This window comes from Eublepharis macularius, chromosome 1 (genome assembly GCF_028583425.1).
Source record: "Eublepharis macularius isolate TG4126 chromosome 1, MPM_Emac_v1.0, whole genome shotgun sequence".
In the NCBI taxonomy this organism is placed as follows: Eukaryota; Metazoa; Chordata; class Lepidosauria; order Squamata; family Eublepharidae; genus Eublepharis; species Eublepharis macularius.
The window spans coordinates 180647234-180667628 of NC_072790.1; the positions used below are offsets into that span (position 1 = coordinate 180647234).

Below are 20395 nucleotides of genomic sequence, written 5' to 3' on the forward strand. Positions count from 1 at the left end.
ATACTTCTGTGGCAGAGACTCTAGTGTATGATGGTTGAGAAACAGAAGTACAAGTGGGAAGGAGTTTCCAGAATATATGATCTTTCAACATTCTAGGTGTACAAGTCATTAGTTATAGGCAAGGGCCTCTCTAACCCCATCAGAAACTTTTAAAAGCCATTATTTCTAGCTACTCACCTTTGCAAATGTTCTGTACCCTTCCAGAATGGACCTGTATCCTGTACAGCGGCAGAGATTTCCTGTGTGGCCAAATCAAGTTGAAAACATCAGTCAATTAGGAAACAGAAGAAAGAGGACTGCTACTCTGGATGATGCCAACCATTGTATCCAGAAGGGGAATTCTGAAAAGGCACCACACTCTCCCCCGCTCCAAATCAACAGAATAGAATTTATCCTCAAGTGCTTCTCCACCAAGGGTCCTTCTCAAATTTATCTCCTACTTTTCTACATGATGATCAGTTCATTTTGCTTTATGAGTTTTGCACCTTTAATTTCTTCTGTGAGGACTAAATGGTCCTAGAAATGAGAAAATGTCTTTCGGTGGATTTTCTTCCTGAATTTTCATTGTATAGTTAGAGGGGTTTGTGTATGATCGCTTTCCTTCTGTTTGGCAAGACTAAAAGTAATGGAATTAGCAAAATGCCTGCTCTTTGTTTTAAAAAGCACATGCATTCTACCAGGTCACCATGGGCCATCCTTTATATTTCACTGAGAGTAGGAAGCATTTTCAAGGCAAGAGACTAACGGGTGGTTTGCCTTTGCCTTCCCCTGCATAGAGACCCTGGACATCCTCTGTGGTCTCCCATCCAAGTACTGACCAGGGCTGACCCTACTTAACTTCCAAGATCTGAAGAGAGTGGACTAGCCTGAACCATCTAAGTCAGGGCTGAGGACAGAAATTATGGGATCAGGGACTGTTTGAAGGTTCAGCATCTAGGGAGAAGCTGCTGCTCCAACCAGACTGCTGCTAGCCTGGCTACATCTCAATTTTAAAAAATCACTTGGGAGACAAGGAATGAACATTTCTTTTTGATTCCATGTGTTTCCATCAGTTTCATCTCACTTTCGTTGCAGTTGTTGATGCTTTTATGCTTTGCTGTTGATATTTTTACAACTTTTATACACAACTGATGCAGAAATATCAGTTAAAATACATATATTTTACAAGAAAGTGTAATAAAACAGAAAAAGGTGTAAAGCTTGTGAAATTCAGTCTCATCTCTATGGAAGATTGATCATATAACTCTAGCTTGGTCCAAATTCAAATGTGTCCAGAATTTATGTACAAGAATGTATTTATATATGTATGTAATGCATGCATGCATTTCTCTCTCTCTCTCTCTCTCTCTCACACACACACACACACACACAATCATAAACTAAGATGAATTTATAGTTAAAGAATATTTCCATATTTTTTACATTAGTTCATTCACTCAGCAAGAAACTTCAATTTAAAATGCAGTTTGCTTACTCTTTTTTACTTTGCATTTGCAGTAATCAAATTGAAAATGTTGCAAATATCTGGGAGGTATAATTCATGAAAAATGCAGTAAGTCTTTTTTTCTTTGACAACCATAATGCAAAGTAAAATTAAGAACGTTTTGAAAGTATCAAAGTCCTAATGATATCATCAGATTTCCTTGACAGCATGGGTCAAATCACAAATAACTACTATGAATTATTTTATATCACACTTCTAGGATACAAAAGAATGTACAATCCTTGTCTCATTCATGGGATGGGAAACTGAAGTTAAGAGACCAAGATTTACTCAAGTGTAATCAATGAGCTCTTTGTAGAAGAGACCTGTTTTACAACATCATTCATGAGCCAGACATGGTAATCCCATTGAACCACAAAATTTTGTTTGCCAGATAAAGTCTACTGTCATAGATGAGAGAACTATGATCAGATTTAAGGTGTCAAGAGAGTCTGTTTGAAATGTATGTAAAAAGTTTCCAGAACCATAAAAGATAAAAGCCTGGTTTTTCCCATGTTGCTACTTATCTAAAGTCAGCAAAGACTGCAATTTTCAATATTTTCCTCCAAGGATACACTTGGACTGGATGTTGGCCAGAGTGAACCTGATTTTCCGTTTACTAACTAAGTAGAATTTAGTAAAAATTCTTATCTGACCATTTTGAACTGCACAGCTCAGCTTTTCCTATGCTATGTATATAGTGTAAAGTGCCATCAAATTGCAGCCGACTTATGGTGATCTCAGAGGACTTTTAAGGCAAGATATAAACACAGATGGATTTGCCATTGCTGCCCCTGCATAGAGACCTTCATCTTCCATTTATATTAGTGAGGATTTTAATGTAATAATAACCACAGCAAGTCATTGCTCAAAAATAAACCAAACTGGACTAAAAAATTGGCAGGAAGAGATGCAAGTTAATAAGGTATGAAGAATCTGTACCTTGAAATGCATCTTCAATTTCTTCCATTTTGGGCTCAGATTGGTTGCGAAGAAGTGTGTACATAGACATGACAATGCCTGGTGTGCAGAAACCACACTGGGATCCATGACTTTTTGCTATTCTTTCCTGAGAAAGAGAGAAAGAAAATTCTTCTGGGCCTGATTAGGGATTCCCTAAGAGAGGTAGTATTCCCATTTTGTCTGATTCATTGGACAATCCTCTCCAATAGAATAAACAGAGACAAAGGCTGTTGCCACACACTGATAAAGAGACCGCCCACTCACTGAACTCTGGCGTTTTTTCACTCACTCCATTTGTCTCCAATTTCAAAGCGGAAGCAGGCAGTTTGGCTTTTGTTTTTTTGGCATCTTTGAGTTGGCCCAGTAAAGAGTGCTGGAGCAATATAGGTGTTATGTGTGCCCCACTTGGCACTCCAGCTGCATTTTGAACCTCCGGAGCAGACTCAAGGGAAGCCCTGTGTAGAGCGAGTTACAGTAATTCAATCTAGAAGTGACTGTGGCCTGAAATGATGGAAATTCCATTCCTAGAGATCCAGTGCATTTCTGTTCTCAGAAAAGATGCTGAAAAAAACGGAAGCCAAACTGCCTGCTTCTGCTTTGAAATCGGAGATGTATGGAGTGAGTGGGGAAAATGCCAGAGTTCAGTGAGTGGGCTGTCTCTTTAACAGCATGTGGAAACAGCCGAAGTATGTCCATAGAACAAAGAAATCATAGGATCATCTAAGAGTGAAACTGGATGAAATTTTATTTTTTTATTGGATTTCTATTCATTAAAAATCATTAAAAACATTATAAAATCTCAGTCAATTATAATACAAAAACAGGGTGCTGGACAGATCTGATGGGGAGGTTTAAATCATTCACCTCCTCCTTCTACAAGGCTAGTGGAGGCCTGGCCTAGCATAGACAGAGATGTGCCTGGAGGAACATCTCTGTCTTAAAGGCCCAGCGGAAAGATAGGAAATCCTGCCATTCCCTAGTTTCAATGGACAGAGAATTCCACAAGGTTGGAGAATTCCACCAGGTTGGAGCCAGGACCAAAAAGACCCTTGCTCTGGTTGAGGCCAGATGGGCCTCCCTGGGGCCAGGGACCACAAGTAATTGTTTTTCTGCTGACTGAAGCATCCTCTGGGGTGTATATAGGGAGAGGCGGTCCTGCAGATATGCTAGTCCCAGTCCGCATAAGGCTTCATAGGTTAATACCAAAACCTTGAATCTGATCCAGTACTCCACTGGCAACCAATGCAGCTGGAGCAATATAGGTGTTATGTGTGCCCTGCTTGGCACTCCAGCTGCATTTTGAACCTCCGGACCAGACTCAAGGGAAGCCTTGCATAGAGCAAGTTACAGTAATCCAATCTAGAAGTGACTGTTGCCTGAAATTCCATTCCTAGAGATCCAGTGCATTTTTTCTTGGCAACCAGCAGGCCTGGTGGTGAGTATTGATTCAGAATGGCATGACTTATCCACCTTGTGCTGTTTTCTCAAACCCACCCCCAGCAGATCCCCCCCAGAGTTGCTAATCACTCTGATGGAGTGATTCAGACAATCTGCATATTTCCCCTATTGGGGCCAATAACTGGTGATTTGAAGTCACGAAAATAGAACAAGGGGGAGAGTGAAATCCCTTCTCACCACATCATGACTCCAGTTCATACCAAGGCTCCTCACAGAACTGCTATTTACTAAAAATAATAATAATAAACAAAACCCCAAAAATCTGGTGATTCAGTCATTGGACTTCCAACATCCCATTTGATCCAAGTCTAGTCCAAATCCTCAGCACTAAGATACCTCATTCACCAGTTTTCTCACCCACATTATACCTTTGAATACAGTTATGGGAGGGAGGAAAAATAGGGGAGGGCCATGCATTCATGCTCAGCTTGAGGGATTCCTGTAGGCACTCAGCTGGCCTCTGTTAGAAATGGGATGCTGAACTGGACAGGTTTATTGTCTAATCCAGCAAGACATACAAAATTAGCCTATTATATTATATTATATTATATTATATTATATTATATTATATTATATTATATTATATTATATTATATTATATTATATTATGCTACAAGTAGGGAAAAAATGTATGTGTGCAAGCCCAATCCATCCAGTAGGAGATTTCCATCAGCTCCAGAAAAAGAGAATGAAATACTGTGACTTCAAGACACTGTAGTACAAAATGTTTCCCAGTTCAAGTGTAGCACTGTACCCTAAAATAAACATCATAGTTGTATACAACTATATCTTCAAAATAAATGAGGCTCTTTTTCTACAAAGAAGTTACTTTACACAGCAATTATTTAACACCTTAGCTGTTCACAACCTTTCTTTCTGACACAGAAACCAAAGGTTATCATTAGTTACTTTGCAGCTATTGGTTCCGGTACCAGTACACCTTTCTCAAAACTTTCTGATGCCTTGAGGCAGAAAACTTAAATGGTCTCCTCCCCATGGTAAAAAAAAATCCTAACTGCTAACACTTAAAATACAGTAATAATTTATTTTTAGAGTTTAAAACTAATACTTTGCCACTCTTTTAATAATGGTCAAACATTTCTACTTGAATAATAACTCCCTTACAGCACTTCTTGGTAGAACCTGCCCTGTACCTGTAGTCTTCTTCAGCCCTAAGCCATTCCCTCCTATTCTGCTTTGATAACCATTCTGTATTATTCATGTATTTCCTCAGAGTCTTCTTTTCAGCCTATTCTAAGTTAAGCAGACTCTGTTATACTTTTTATATAATGTTTTAACTGAGGCGCTACATGATAGAGGTCTACAAATTTATGCACTGAGTAGAGAAAGTAAACAGAAATAAACTTTTCTCCTTCTCCCATAATAGTACCTGGGGTCATCTATGAACATGATTGGCAACAGCTTCAAGACAGACAAAAAATAAAGTTAGTACTTCACACAGCATGTAGCTGACTTGTGGTACTTAATGCCCTGAGATGCAGTGATGGCCACTAGCATAGATGTCTTGAATGGTGTTTGAGCAGATTAATGGAGGATAGCATTAGCCATAACAGTCAAATGGGCCTCTGGGCTTAGTGTGTGTTTCCCAGTGACACCTGATTGGCCATTGTTGGAAACAGGTTTCTCAATTAGATGGCCTACTGGTTACTCTTATGTTATTATTCAAATATGCAACAGAATAAGTCTCTTCACTTAACCTTGATGAACTCTATTTTTCTTCAGATGGAGAATTTTGTCATCTCTCAGTTAACCAGATTCTTGGCATTTATACAGTATCAGCATTTATATATTGAAAAATATCCAGTTAATCAAGCCATGCTTGTCACAAATGGGTCAGTAAGAACCAGAAATGTAACACACTGTGGATAAAACAGAAAGATAAAACCAGAGGCCAGATACTTTATTAAAATGTAGTTACAATGCCATAGCTTACCTGTACCGGGTGCAATCTTGTCTTTGTACTTCCAATGCCTTCAACAGTAGTCACTGCTACATGGTGGAGTGCACATATAGGGAATAAGCAAGCATTGGCAGAATAGTGTCTATCCATCAGTCAAGGATATTAATCACTTTGTAAAATCTTTTGCTGATACTTCCAAGCAAGGCCAATGAAATCTTTTTAACCATATACTGGAAACAGCTCACACAGCGTTGGCCAGAAGCAATGCTGATGTAAACATTATAATAAAATGTGATGGGTAAAACCTGCATCCCATGGTCCCCAACCCAGATATACTCATGCATTATAAGTTATGAAGTTGATAGCCCAAGACAATGGATAGGGTTGCGCATTGTGCCATTGGCATTGGGAGGCAGATGAAGAAGTGACAAATGCATCCCGGAGCAGTTCTAACATTTCTAAAATTTAAATCCTTGCTACTGTGAGGGGGAAAGGAAGTGGTCAAAGATGGACTGGTATAAGACTGAGAGAGAGAAACACTATTCATCATCACTCGAAATATACAGTGCCAATCATGTGGGTAATTTCAGGTGAGTAGCCATATCAATCTACAGTAGAAGAGCAAGATTCAGATCCAGTAGCACTTTAAAGGCCAACTAAATTTCCAGGGTATGAATTTCTGAGAGCCAAAGCTCCCTTCTTCAGATGCATTTAGAAGTGGAAGTATGTAGGGTTTTATTGAGCCAGAAGGTGGGAGGGGTATTTAAAGTAAGGGTGTATGGTACAATAATGCTGCAATTAGCTTGATGGGGTTGAGTTATGAAAAGCAGAAAATCAGCATCTGTAGTGAGATAAGAATCCAATGTCCTTAGTGGTCCATTGTTCCAAATTTGCAAATAAACTCAATTTTAGCAATCTCATATTGTAAGTTTCTTTTAAAGTTTCTCTGCTTGACAACTGCTATTGTTAGGTCAGTGATGGAATATCCTGGAAGATTAAAATGTTCTCCCACTGGGTTCTGGTATTGTGTTTTTTGATATCAGATTTATGTCCATTTATTCTTTTGCAAAGAGATTGACCTGTTTGTCCAGTATAGAGAGTTGAAGAGCACTGTTGACTTTGATAGCATATATAACTTTGGAAGATGAACAAATGAATGAGCCTGAGATGGTATAGCTGGTGTTGTTAGGTCCAGTGATTGTGTTGTAGAAGTAAATATAGGGATAGAGTTGGCATCTTGTTTTATTGCAGGCCCTGGTCTCGGAGTTCATGTCCATGTTGTATGCGCATTGTTGTGAATGAGGAGTTGTTTAAGGTGAGGGGCTGTCTGTGAGCAAGAAAAGGTTTGCTTCCCAGTGCCTGTGATAGAGCAGTATTATTGTCTAGCATAGGTTGCAAGTCATTAATGATGAGTTGAACTAGTTTGAGCTGGCAACTGTATATATCTACCAGGGGTATTCTGTTGTTTCGTTTTGGCTTATCTTGTAGCAGGTCATTCCTTGGTATCATTCTGGCTTTGCTGATGTGATTTCTTACTACATCTAGAGAGTATTGTAATTCCAGAAATCTCTGTTGTAGATCCCGCAGCTGAAAATCTCCATCAGAGGAATTAGAGCAGATGCAACAGTAGCGTAGAGCTTGGCTGTAAAAAGAGGATTGTTTGGTTTGATTCACCAGGCCTTCAGCAACTTCCACTGTACTGTCAACCTGACCATGAATCAATTCATACAAGAAGTACATTTTCTAGACACCACTGTACAAATACATGATGGAGGTATAAAAACCACCAGTCATCATCCCAAACAGGATGATCTGCTACAACATAAGCCCAAACAGAACAGAACACCACTAGTAGTTACATACTGTTCACGGTTCAACACATTATTAGTGGCCTGCAGCATATGCTGGACAATAGTACTCTTATCTTACAAGCATTGGTAGAAACCGAAAGCCCACCAAAAGCCCCCCAACCTTCAACAACTCTTCACTTACAACAATGCACTTGCCAACATGGACATGAACTCTGGGGCCTGGGCCTGCAATAAACCAGGATGCCAACTCTGTCCCCATATCCACTCACCAACTGGACCTAACAACACCAACTCTAGCATCTCAGGCTATCTTATTTGTTCATCTTTCACTGTTATATAGGCTATCAAGTGTCAGCAGTGTCCTTCAACTCTCTGTATTGGACAAACAGGTCCTTCGCAAAAAAAAATCTCAGGCTCATTCACTTGCTACTGAAATTGATATAACGTGAAATGCCTGCTATGTAAAAATGCTATAAATCTAACACAACAAATGGTGATGAAGAGTGCTGTCAAGTTATAGCTGATTTATGGCAATCCCTGGGGGAGGTTTCATGGCAAGAGACTAACAGAGGTGGTGCGCCATTGCCTGCCTCTGCAACCCTGGTCTTCATTGGCGGTCTCCCATCCAATTACTAACTAAAGCCAACCCTGCTTAGCTTCCACTAGCTATCCAGATCAAGGCAACACAACAAATAAAAATTGAGAAAAATGCAGTGAATTATAGTAACATATTTACCATATGCTTTTGCTATTTAAGATAGCAGCACAGCAGAGTTTGTCTTTGTTGGACTAAAATAATCCCATTTCATTGTAATTGTAAAATCTTGCAATAGGATCATGTATTCTTCCATTTCTGGTAAAGGCAAATGATTGCATAGAGAAACATTCTGTTACCAGTGATAGCTAAAAAGCAACATTAAAAGTTTATCAGTTGACAATTATGCAATATACTTGGACCAAATGCTATTTTCTTTAAGATATATATATCCTATCCACAGAAGGCAGCTGAAGTTTTGGGAAGAACGAGGGTTGTCAACTCTAAATTCTGAAATTCTCGGGGATTTAGGGGTAGAGCCTGGGGAAGGCAGAGTTTGGGGAGAGATCTTAGCAGGGTATAATGCCATAAAGTCTACCTTCCAAAGCTGCCCTTTCCTCCAGGTAAACGAATCTCAGTAGTCAGTAATTCCAGGAGATCTTCAGGCCTCATCTGGATATTGGCAACCATAGGAGGAACAGATTTTATACAATAACATTTTCACATTGAACCTGCCTTGAAGATGCCTATATACTAGACCTATTCTTCCACCCTCCGTCTAACACATTTCAAAGGATACATGATTTTCTTTTGGAAACAGTCAAACTTGGAAATCATAACAGTGCAGGCACCACATCCACCTTCTCCACAGCCCAGTTTGGTTCCACATAAGCCCACTAACAGAACACAGGTTAAGAAAAATATAACAAGAAAGCAACATAGCAAAATGCCTTTACAGCCAGTAATCCTTATGACAGGGTCAAATTTCGCGTCCATTTACAAGGTGAACCTCCGAGCTGTCTCTCAAATGCTTCCTTGAGAGTGAGACCACAATAAAAGCATTTGTGCCTAATTTTTCCTATTACCCATACATAAGGTTGCCAACTCCAGGTTGAAAAATTCCTGGAGATTTGGGAGTGGAGCCTGGAGAAGGTGGGGTTTGGGAAGGGGCGGACCTCAGCAGGGATATGGTGCCAGAGAATCTAGGCTACAAAGCAGCCCTTTTATCCAGAGAACCGATCACTGCTGGGAGATCTCCAGGACCTATCTAGAGGCTAGCAATTTCAGCAACCCCACCCACAAGCCATTTTTGCTCCCATATAAGAAACTTGCAGGCTAAGTTATGATTTGGATTTTTGAAAGTATACAAGCTTTATCATTTGTTGAACAGCTGCATGATCTAAAGTATAGAAATTTTTTATCCTTTAAATTGCTGTATCTAATGAAGGGGAGCAGCTGAAGAAAAAGAGATTCTGAACTGATTTACAAGCATAAACTGTATTTTGTTAACAGTGACACATGACTAAGAGGAGATAATGTGATTAGGTAATAGCAGTAATTCGGCAACATACAAGTCAATGAATGTTTATTTCGGGGGGGGGGTGGAATCTTGGATGGTGAGATACACTCAGTTCTTCTCAGAAATATTCTGAAATTCGATTAGCACCATACAATCATGTGTTGTATCTGAAGCTAGACAAGGCAGCTTTTTATGAGAAAAGAAATTGACCTTGATGGAGGGATTCCCATATTTATGACCCTCATTTTAACATGTCCCATCATGTTTAAACTAAACACAGCTGCATCTAGCCTAACAGATACTAAACTGCAGCTGAAATGTCAGAAATTTGATCTCCTTCTTCAGGGTTTCTTTTCACTGTTGCTTTCTGTTTGTGTTTACATATTAAATTATTCATAAAATCTTTGAAGTGCAAAAAGATTGATAGAAAGTTCCATCACCAAGATAAGTTCCTTAGACCTGACCCTCACCCACAACAAAACATTTTTTAAAAACTCGCACATGACTAAGCGGATCATGATTAGTAGCTTGCTATGTGGCTCAAGAAATTTTCCTCCATATCAAACATGCTTCTCCACCCCCACTTCATGGTGACATATCTAAAACGGCTGGATATTCATAGTTAGCCCCTGCGCACCAAAAACTCACTGGCAGTGTGTGCGCAGAGGTGAGAGTGGGAAGCATTAACTGGCTACCACAGCTGAGTGACAGACATTACTGAAATTTTTTACTTAGCAGCAGAAACCAGGCTGGGACTACAGAGGACTCTGTAGTAGAACAACTATGCAACGACAGTGAAGAGTAACCATATCTTCAGGTAAAACAAATGCACTACGCGGTTTATTTCAGCCACAACTTGCTACCAAGCATGCCATTCGTTCATTCCTCTAGAACATGGAAATCGTGTTCCAATTCCAACCAAGCCAAGTATCCATTCCTAGTTCATACAATACCCAATTTGGGACCCGGATTATGTTGCCAACATCAGCAACCTAATCCAGTTCCTCCAAGGTTTCCAGTGCATAGAATAGATGATCAAATTCATCATTTTAAAAGAGTTTGTTAGGGTGTGTCCACATGGATCCAATTCACAATCATGAGCAACAGCATGAGGATAGATCAAAGGCTTTAATCAAATTTTGGGGGTTTGACATCCCCCAAGTCTTTGATCCAGCAGCTCTACACAAATAGGCAACTATGAAAAATCTTAACCATTTGACATGTCAGATACATTTCCTTCGAAGATAAGTTAACAAAGTAGTTTCTGGGTCCACGTTTTTCTCCACCACCTGAAAAACAAAAAAAAATTATCTTAAAATTCATGTATATGTATGTATGTGCACATCACAGTGAATGTCAGAAACAAGGAGGATGTTGAGCAGCAATCAATTTAATTTTTAAAATATTTATATACAAATTTGGATTTTGATAAAATCCTCAAAGCATTAATAACTGTCAAAGAAAACAATTTATTAAGGGCAGCAAAAGAGTAATATTTAGAGTACTTAAAAGACAACAAGCAAATAGCAGTAACAGCAAATAGAGACTATCACGGAATCAAAGCCTGTCTTAAATAAATATCACCTTTATCATTGTCTGGCATTTAAAGAAGTGATGCAAACTGCCCTCGGGAGGAGGTTCTACAGCTTACAATAACCCTTCTGTTGTGAAGGACCTGGCCCAACACAGGAGACATGACATGCAGGTAGGCTGTATGGGATAGGGTTGACAGCATCCAGGTGGGGCCTGAGGGTCTCCCAGAATTACAACTGATCTCCATACTACAGAAATCAGTTTTCCTGGAGAAAATGGCTGCTTTGGAGGATATATTCTATGGCATTATACCCTGATGAGGTTCCTCCCTTCCCTATAGACTGTCTTCTCCAGGATCCTTTCTCAAATCTTCAGGAATTTCCCAACCTGGAATTAGCAACCCTAGGAGGAGGGGGTCCTTTTGGCATCCTTTTCCAAGGCCATTTTAGGGCCATAAATTCTGCCATTTGGCAGTAAATCTCTAAATTCACCTTTGGCTAAGGAAGGACCACATTCTGTTATTTCCATCAAGACCCCTGTCTTCACCACAGTGCACTCCTGAGCATGCCAGAGCATTTAAGTGGCATTGTCAGGGAGATTTATGGTGTGGGGGCCCACCAGGACCAAACAAAACTGTTAATCTCTTCCCCTGACCTTTCCTTGAAGTCCAGGATTTCAATTTCTCTGGCAATGGCAAGTTTGTTGGTTAGGTCCTTTCTTACTTGTTTCCAGAAGGTAGTTTTGCAGCTTGCAGCAAGACAAGCCTTTTTTCTTGATGCTGCAACTATTGCAACCCACAGGATTAGGCTGGTACATCAAATTGGCACTTTTCTTTCTACTTGCAGTGCAAGAAAGTTAGGCCATGAGTAAACATGTTTATTGCAGCCAGGTTGACTTTGTGGCACCTAAAATTATACAGACTCCTACAGTCTTGGCTTCACGTCTGGCCTTGCCAACCCTGCTCCCAACTTTCAGCCAATACCATTCTTAATGGAATCATTTCCTGTCACTCTTTGCCTATGATCTTGTCCCATTCATTGAATTCTGTCATCTCATTTTTATTTTTTTTTTATTCTAAATTATTTGATAGGAGAAATTATAGAAGCTAAGAATATGTGCGAGAATGTACTACATTTGCACAATATAGTCTGTATTTGAAACTTTCCTTCTTTTTTAAAAAAGGCAGCCTTGGATGTCAGTAAATGTTAAGAACTAGACTGGTGGTGACTGGTGGTCACAATTCTGTGGCCTGACCAGCCCAGCTGGTTATAAACAAAACTTGGACATAAATGTCACCCGCACCAACACATGGAATATCTCATTGCACTTTGGTCTGTGTGTGATCCGATCCTCATGACTGCCAATGCTCCTGTTTGCTGTTTTCTGTCAATAAAGTTTGGCCATTTTCCTCCACTTGATTGTGTCTGGGGTAGTTCTTGCCGCGCCGCTGCCTCCTCGAAACCTTTAGCAATAGGCTGCAAATAGCTGTGAAGATGTGAATCTTCTTTGTGCCAGCTAACAGTGAGGTGAAGGAAAACAGGACATGGGTGGAGTCACCAGCCTGGTGTTTGTGGCCCTTTCCTTCCCCCTAGGAAGGATGGTTTGAACTCATGAGGCTATCATTGCTGACTTTGCTTTGCAAGGTATTGTTCTGTCAGCACAAAGAAATTTATCAAGATTCCTTTTTCCATCAAGCCTGGTTTTTTAAAAAATGTTTGCCTTATCAATTTGACATTGGATTGGATCCAGCCAGCTTTTCCAACCAATCTTGCCCAACTTCCAACTTTATTACACACACATCCCACATGACTTTTGTATTTGCAGATCCCATGCTCACCAACATAACTCTTTTTGGTGGTCAAATGAGACCTCCTCTTCTTTTTCACCGGCAGAAAAGATGGTTGGATCCAACATCATTATACTTTGTGATGCTACCCTGTATCTTGGAAGGCAAGATTTATTATGAAGTGGAAACCTCCATCTGTAGAATTCCAGCCAACTCATCCTAGCCTGTTGATAATGTCTCTCACTTGTATCAGTTCCTGTTAGCTCTAAAGGCAGGTCTTATCATCAACATCCTGGCATGCTTCTCTGTCTGGCTCTAGAGCAAGTTGTTCTCTTTTGTTATTGATTATCTAAGCAGATGTCTGGTATATGATCACGTGCTGTTGGCTTTTATTCATGTATAAAACTAAAATGCATTAGTTGAAGTTTATTCAGCCTACCCTCTTGATGTCCAGAGGAATAAAATGAAGCAAAGGGCAATTTTGAAGTTCTCCAAGTTAGAGGTACTTCGATTTATATTCTCCCTGCATTTTGTGCTCTGATTCTGTGCTTTTGTTCATATGCCAAGATATTTAGGACCACTTGATTCTGCAGTTTCTGCAAATCCCAGGTCATTAAATGGCTACACTGAGGGGCCAATTCATGTTACAAAGTGCTTGCATCCTCCATGTGTCCACCCGTCTTTTTAACCAGATGTGTCGTCAGTTCTGCGCTGGCAACTTCATTCCCAGCTCCCTGGGGCATTTTAGGTTAGGAAAATGGGATGATTTAAACACCTTCCCCCTGAGCTCTGAAATCCTGATCTATAACAAGCAAATTAAGACCTGAACACAGAATTCATAGCACACATCTGATCAAAAGGACCAGAGTGAACACATAAGGAACACAAAGCCTTGAATCTTCCCTGAGTGAACACAGGTAAAGAAACCTATATGGTACCATTCTGTGCTAGCCAAAGAAATAGTTTGTTTCATGTTATAGCACCATAATATGCCACTGCAAAATGTAACACAGCAGTAATTAGGTATGAGCTGCCTTAAGCAAGTTCTGGAGCGGGGTCATATAAATTTTCTAAAGAAATAAGCAAACCTATTTCAGGATGCAGAAACTGGCAAAGAGGAGTCATGGTGTCATATTTATGTGCCTAAAGACCTTCTGGCCACTATGCAGCAAGCTTCCTTGGTATGATCCTTTTAACTTGTTATATTTTATCAAGTGATTATTTATAATTGCACCTCAAGGCCATTTTGGTAGGACAGAAGCCATCAGAAGCTGATAGCTTTCAGTGTCATCCTAAGTATACCTTGCTAAACCCGTTAATTTTGATGGACTTAGAAGGATATGATGCTGCTTAAGATGGCATTGATTGACATGTTGAACTAGACTTCTCAACTACTTGACTGAAGGTGTCACAGCAGAAGTGAGGTTTGAACATAGGAACAGCTCAGTCTACTAGCCACTATGCTACTCCAATAACTATGCTATTTTAACCTAAGTTGCTGCTCTGAAACACTCTTGTAGAGCATAAGTGTAAAAATAATGCCTAGTTTATACAACTGCACAGTGCTATAGCTAGCAATCCCTATAGTTTTACTTGGACAACAATGTGTTTTTAAAAGAAAAAAGGTGTGTCCTTCATTTCATAAGGACTAGCTGCTTAAACTTCAGCTTTGAGTGTATTGATTTATCCTCTGGAGGTTTTTTTTTTACTTCTAAAAAAAATTGGCTATTTTTTCTGTATATGTAAGCAAGTGGCACTGCCATCCTATCATAAACTGACAAGGAATACAAATCAAACTGCTGATTTTACATTAAACTGGCACTTAATGAACACAAAGTGATATGCCTATGAAATAGATTGGGCCAACTGAATTATGCTACCAATAAAATTCATATCTTATCCAGTCTCTCCTTATCAATCGGCTCCATAGCCTCGAAGTTGTGCTCAAATAACAATACTGCCTGTTTGTAATGTCAAGCTGTCAGAAATAGAAACCAAATAACCTTTCCCATCGGTGGCTGTGCAAGGTATCATGTTCCATTCGAGTCTCTGGGTCAACATTCCCAGAGGGGTGTGTCGCAAAGCCCCTCCCGTTCTTCAAGCCTCTTGCTGTGGCAGCATTACATAATAACAGTTTATTCCTTTCTGCAGTAGTTTTAAAAGAGTTGAATAAACTCTTGCAACACAGCCTATAAGACTTCCTGATTTCCACAGAACTATTACTGCTCTCTCTTGTTGTATGGATCCACTTTATTAAGCAGAAATACAACATCTACAATCCCCGAATCTCCCTAAGGGTAGCCCAGTAGATAAAGAGCTTGCACAGGCAGGTGGGGAAGCACTTCGGGCAATCTCTTGGTGAGAGAAAACTGGTAACATAGGAAGGAATCTGATTCCAAACCAGGAAAACCTTCTTGGCTCTACAGGGTCTCGGGAAGAAATCTTTGCAGCCCTGAGGTTTGTTTCCCTGGGTGGGAATACTTCTACAGTTTGTGGATATACAATGAATATCAGTAAAAGAGGTATATATAGGGAAAGGTTTTTAAATCAGTCTCAGTATTATGGGAAAGCTTGTGATTAGATCCAAACTCAGCTCTTCTATTCTTTTGAGACTGACAGAACAAACTCTGTTCAAAAGAAGCACTGGTGCCCAGGCTCCTGTCCTGCCCTCTTGCCTTTACATCAGCAAAATGCCAGGAAGGCACTTGGCTTGCCTAACCACAGCTTTACAACCACTAAAGGTTAAAGGCCAGGCCTCTGTCATAAGGAAATGATAGGGGATCTGTTCTGTGATTTGCTGAGGTAACCCAGCCCCATTTCCACCTCTGACCCCTACCAGCTGAAATCTCTTCACAGCTATCAGTACAGTGTTTCTTATAGGTCACACTTTACAACACCCCTGTGCAATAGCATTGGGGTCCATCTCTTCCAAGAAGTATCACCCACAGCTCCAGGCAAGGAAGCAGAATTCTCCAAAGCCAAACCAGATTTGTCTAAATTATTTACAGTGAATCAGAGGGGAGGTGCTAATTTGCCTTGCTTTGTGTAGAGCAATCCTGTGACCAGAGCAAAAATTCCACATAGGCAATCTTGAGTTTTTTAACGTAAGCAGAGCCATACTGGGTCAAACAAAACATCTGGATATAATGCCCTGTCTCTGAACTGAGAATGGAATCATCCACCTGCCGTTTCACCTCTGGCATACAGCTGTCTCTCTAGGATTTGATCTGCCTGTGAGATGGAGGAATTTGCTGTGAGTTTGTGGGCACTGGTGGGGAGGGGTGTTGGGTTTTTTTCAAAATTAAAGTAAGTGTATACAGCACATTGTCCTGTCTGTGCTTTCCAGCTAGAAAGGACAAGATCGTTGAATTCAAGGTCAGATTGTTACTCTCTGTGCAGACATACACTGAATGCCTACATGACTGGAATCATAAATATTCATCTGTTTTATAACTGCACAGAAAGTCTCAGAGAATGTCTTCATATGCACGTACAGAGTTCAGTGGGCATCCCTCAGTAGCTCAGCTGTGCTTTGTTCGGTCAAATTCAGGGATTAAATTTCCCAGTGAAATTAGTGTCTGACTTTTAAAGTTTGAAATATGTTGCAATTCAAGAAACAGACTGAAAAGCACCAGCAACCTGTTTTGATTTAAAAGAAGTTTGATCTTGGCATTCTAAAAACAAGAGCAACCATTCACTTGGGGATTTTATTATCAATTCTATCTCCTTATATTTGAATAAGTATATCTATCTGATGTAGCGGTTAGAGTGTCAAACAAGGATCTGGGAGACGAAGTTCACATCTCCACCCTTGCCAGGGAAGCTTGCTAGGTGCCTCTTGACCCAGTCATTGTTTCCCTCACCCTAACCAACCTCACATGGTAGTTGTGACTGAGGATAAATGGAGAGTGGGGGGGGGGGGAAGGATGTTACAAGCTGCTTTAAGTTTCCATTGGGGAGAAAACCAGGGTTGAAATATCTAGATAAATAAAGTGGCAACAGTTCGACACATGACAGTAGTGCTGATTTCTTCTAGAACATATGTTAAAGGATTGTACTCTAGAACATATGTTAAAGGATTATAGCTGTTGTGAGGAACAGTTTTTGTTACTTCAGGCTGAAGTGACTGTGAAGCAGGGGATTTTCTGAGAATTGTAATCCATAAAATGAAATACACACACACACACACACACAGAGAGAGAGTTTTAAAAAGTGGAGACTTCCCTACCTTCTTGCCATTTATGAAGAAAACAAGTTCATCCTTTTCTGAAGCCATTCTGTGCAGTTTTCCAAATTCACCCCAGGGAGGCAAGAGGGATTCCACCACACCACTCTAAGCAACCTCAGTCAGTACCACTGCAAGTAGAGTCCCAGGCAGGGACACCAACTCAAGGAATAGGAGTAGTCCTTAGGAATCTTTCACCTGACTTGAATATTAGTGCCCTGTGAGAACCCAGGTTATATAAGAGACACCCGTAGGCGTGCCAACTGCACTTGCCTGGTGTTGTTTCTGCACTAATGATAGCACAGGAGGAACTCAAAAGAACAAAGTCACCACCCCTTTCTATGGCAGGAGATTAGACTGAATCAAGTACGTTGCTGTTCCAATAGAGAGATAGTGCCAAGGCTGGGGCAGGCAAGCCTAGCAGGAAACAATCATTGCCAACCATTTAAAAAACGTGTGCCTTCAAGTTCCATTTAGATTTTCCAACCCACTCTCATTTACTTTTACCACAATTGAAGCAAGGCCACACACCAACAATTCCATGTATTTCATGAGCAATAACTTCATAAATGCTGGTTAAACATGACATTTTATGTCCAGTGAACCATACAGCTGAAAGATAATTTAAAGTGGGAGAGAGATTATTGTTTTTTCAGAGTGCCAAGCATAGTATGATAAAGACATGAATATTCCACCATCCCATTATCTCCCTCATTTGCTGGTTTTGTGGATTTCCATACTCTGAAAAACTCTTTTGATGAGAGAAAAGGATGGGGGTGGGGTGTATGCATCATAGGAAAAGAAGCCTTGATCATATGATCACTCCTTTTAAAAACTATTGACGCTTTGCCTTCAACCAACTGCTACACTGATCCATTAATTAAAACCACTGCCTAATAGATGTTCACTGAGTTAAGGATTTCTTAACCAGCTAGTTAAGGAATGATTGGACATCCAAGGGCTTTTTCTCCCTGACACCCAACCTAATTCTGCTACAGCTTGATCCAATTGCTTATTTTCCCCAAATGTCCCCAACCATAAATCTGCTCCAGTCATTTAATGTCTTAAGCGAAGAGCTGCTATATATATATAGCATCCCTTTGTGGAGCCAGCTCAAGAGCGAAGGGTGAGAGCCAAGGCAATAAACAGATGGAGGCATCAGCTGGAGTCAAAAGGCCACCACTTTTCACTGGTTACAGTGTTAGGACCACAGGTTTAGCATAGGACATGGATCTCTGCATTGGCTGACCCACCTGCCAGCCAATGACCCCTCACCCATTCAACCTGCCTACTAAGGGGAGAACTGCCGGATGACGGAGTCATTACTGGCCCATAAGGGGACGTCGCATCATGACGATTTCTTGGCAGACCTTTAATAAAGACTTTTACCTTTAATAAAGTCATTTACCTTTACCAATCTCACTATAATTCTTACTATATTACAAATATTAATATAACATAATGCAACACAAAATCTTACTTAAACCCCAAAGTCTTTGGCATAGTGATCCCAGGATCTGTTTTAGAATGTAATAAACATTCCCTGGCAATCTCCCCCTCTGCATTCATTCCACACAGAGTTGAAAAACTGCATCCATGGATCTCCTGATTTTTAAAATATTCCAGAGTTCAGAAGGATTCTAAACTTCTGGCTTGTCAAGCTAGAAGATGCAGTTTAAAGCAAGTTATACTGCAATGGAGGTCAGCTGAGTTATCACCACAGCAAGCCTGTTTATTGGATGAATAGGTCATTTGTTCTGGGGTACCCTTGGCCTAGTCTAATCAGCTATTTTGGTAGTTTACAGTGCAATCCTATGCAGAGTTACTCCAGTCTAAGTCCATTTAGGTCAATGGGCTTAGATTGGAGTAACTCTGCATAGGATTGCTCCATTAAATAATCAAAATGATTGGTTCCAGTATGTGGAGAGATGGGTATTCTCCCTAACAATTTCCGGTTCTGGAGCAAGGAAGGAGAGTGATGGATAGGGACACAATGGAGAATATTGGCATGAAGTTGAGGTAACTGGGTATTTTTTCCAAAACCTCAGTGAAATATAAACATGTACTAAACTGCTCCTCTTCAGATAGGATGTGGAAATGGAATGGAATGGAATAATCCCCCATGCACAGAAGATTTCTACATACAAAAACGTAACAAGCCAAGAAAAAGAGTTAGAACACTTCTCCCTGGTTATCTAGTTCTCTAAATGCAGGGAATTTTTTTAATGCCCAGAGCACTGAAATGTGATACAGACACACACATACCTGCAGTTTGACATAGATCCAACGAAAACTGAACACAGAGCTCTTACTCGCCTTGGGCCAGCAAAGAAGACAAATTAATTCTAGGACATCTAAGAAAGTTAATGGCATTCTAGAAACACTGGACTGCTGTGAGGATAAAAGGAAGGGAGTGGCACTTGCATGCTATCCTGGACTCCTTGGACAAAGCGCAGAACAAAAAAACCTGATAGATAACAAAACCACACTTCACCATGTGTTTGTTTCTCACATCTGCAATATTTGTGGCAAACGCTCTCTCTGATGAAATAACTTTTTAAGGCTCCTGACAGAGTTGGAAAACAGTACTTCCAGACCGGGGTGGGGTGAGGATATTGATACTTTTGTTTTTTAAGACAACTCGAGTTATAAGTAACTCCTCTGAAGACTCGTACTTTTTTACTTTTATTTTACTCAGAAACAAACCTCACTGAGGTCAAGTGTATATTGGCAGCCATGTTTCAACTGTTAGACTGGAATAAAATTATATGCTCAGTTGTCTTCTTTGAGTCCTTTGTTTCTTCTAATCTTTTGTGTGAATTGGGTATGAAATGATACAAACTAGATAAAGAACGCTAGTTGGGAACGCACTTGCTTGATGTGTGTGTTCCTTCTGTTCTTTGTTTAGTCTTCATTATCAGCACATTGAAGGCATATTCCAGCAAGCTTTCAGACATGGAGCTGAAGTCTGGAGCCTGATGTTTGTTTTAAAATCATGGCATCTGTTCCAGTGCTGAAATTTTGTATAACCAATCAGTCATGGTTGAAGAGGCTGATTATATTATTAATAATAACAACTATTATTATTCACATTATAAATGTTTAAAGCATCCCATGTTGATTATCTCAGTAATCCTAACAACAGCCGTAGAAGGTAGACC

At 40.1% G+C, this 20395-nt stretch overlaps 1 protein-coding gene and 1 long non-coding RNA gene across 3 annotated transcripts in view; both read right to left on the reverse strand.

Moving 5' to 3' along the window:
* The window catches only part of XDH (xanthine dehydrogenase), a 90119-nt gene extending 72576 nt beyond the window's left edge, over nucleotides 1–17543 (reverse strand). For both annotated transcript variants that reach the window (XM_054979195.1, XM_054979187.1), the window contains exons 1-6: nucleotides 17238–17543; nucleotides 10922–10979; nucleotides 8971–9067; nucleotides 5859–5967; nucleotides 2426–2552; nucleotides 178–239 (exon numbers count right to left, since the gene is read on the reverse strand). In XM_054979195.1, the coding sequence (XP_054835170.1) occupies nucleotides 178–239; nucleotides 2426–2552; nucleotides 5859–5967; nucleotides 8971–9067; nucleotides 10922–10979; nucleotides 17238–17285 (501 nt within the window). In that variant the 5' untranslated portion in view covers nucleotides 17286–17543. The remainder of the gene's footprint in view (nucleotides 1–177; nucleotides 240–2425; nucleotides 2553–5858; nucleotides 5968–8970; nucleotides 9068–10921; nucleotides 10980–17237) is intronic.
* LOC129329681 (uncharacterized) lies at nucleotides 5982–8954 on the reverse strand. The gene is made up of 3 exons (XR_008597008.1): nucleotides 8770–8954; nucleotides 8373–8489; nucleotides 5982–7467 (listed from the first exon to the last, which is right to left on the reverse strand). It is a non-coding gene; the product is annotated as an uncharacterized LOC129329681 (long non-coding RNA).
* Nucleotides 17544–20395: the final 2852 nt, after the last annotated feature.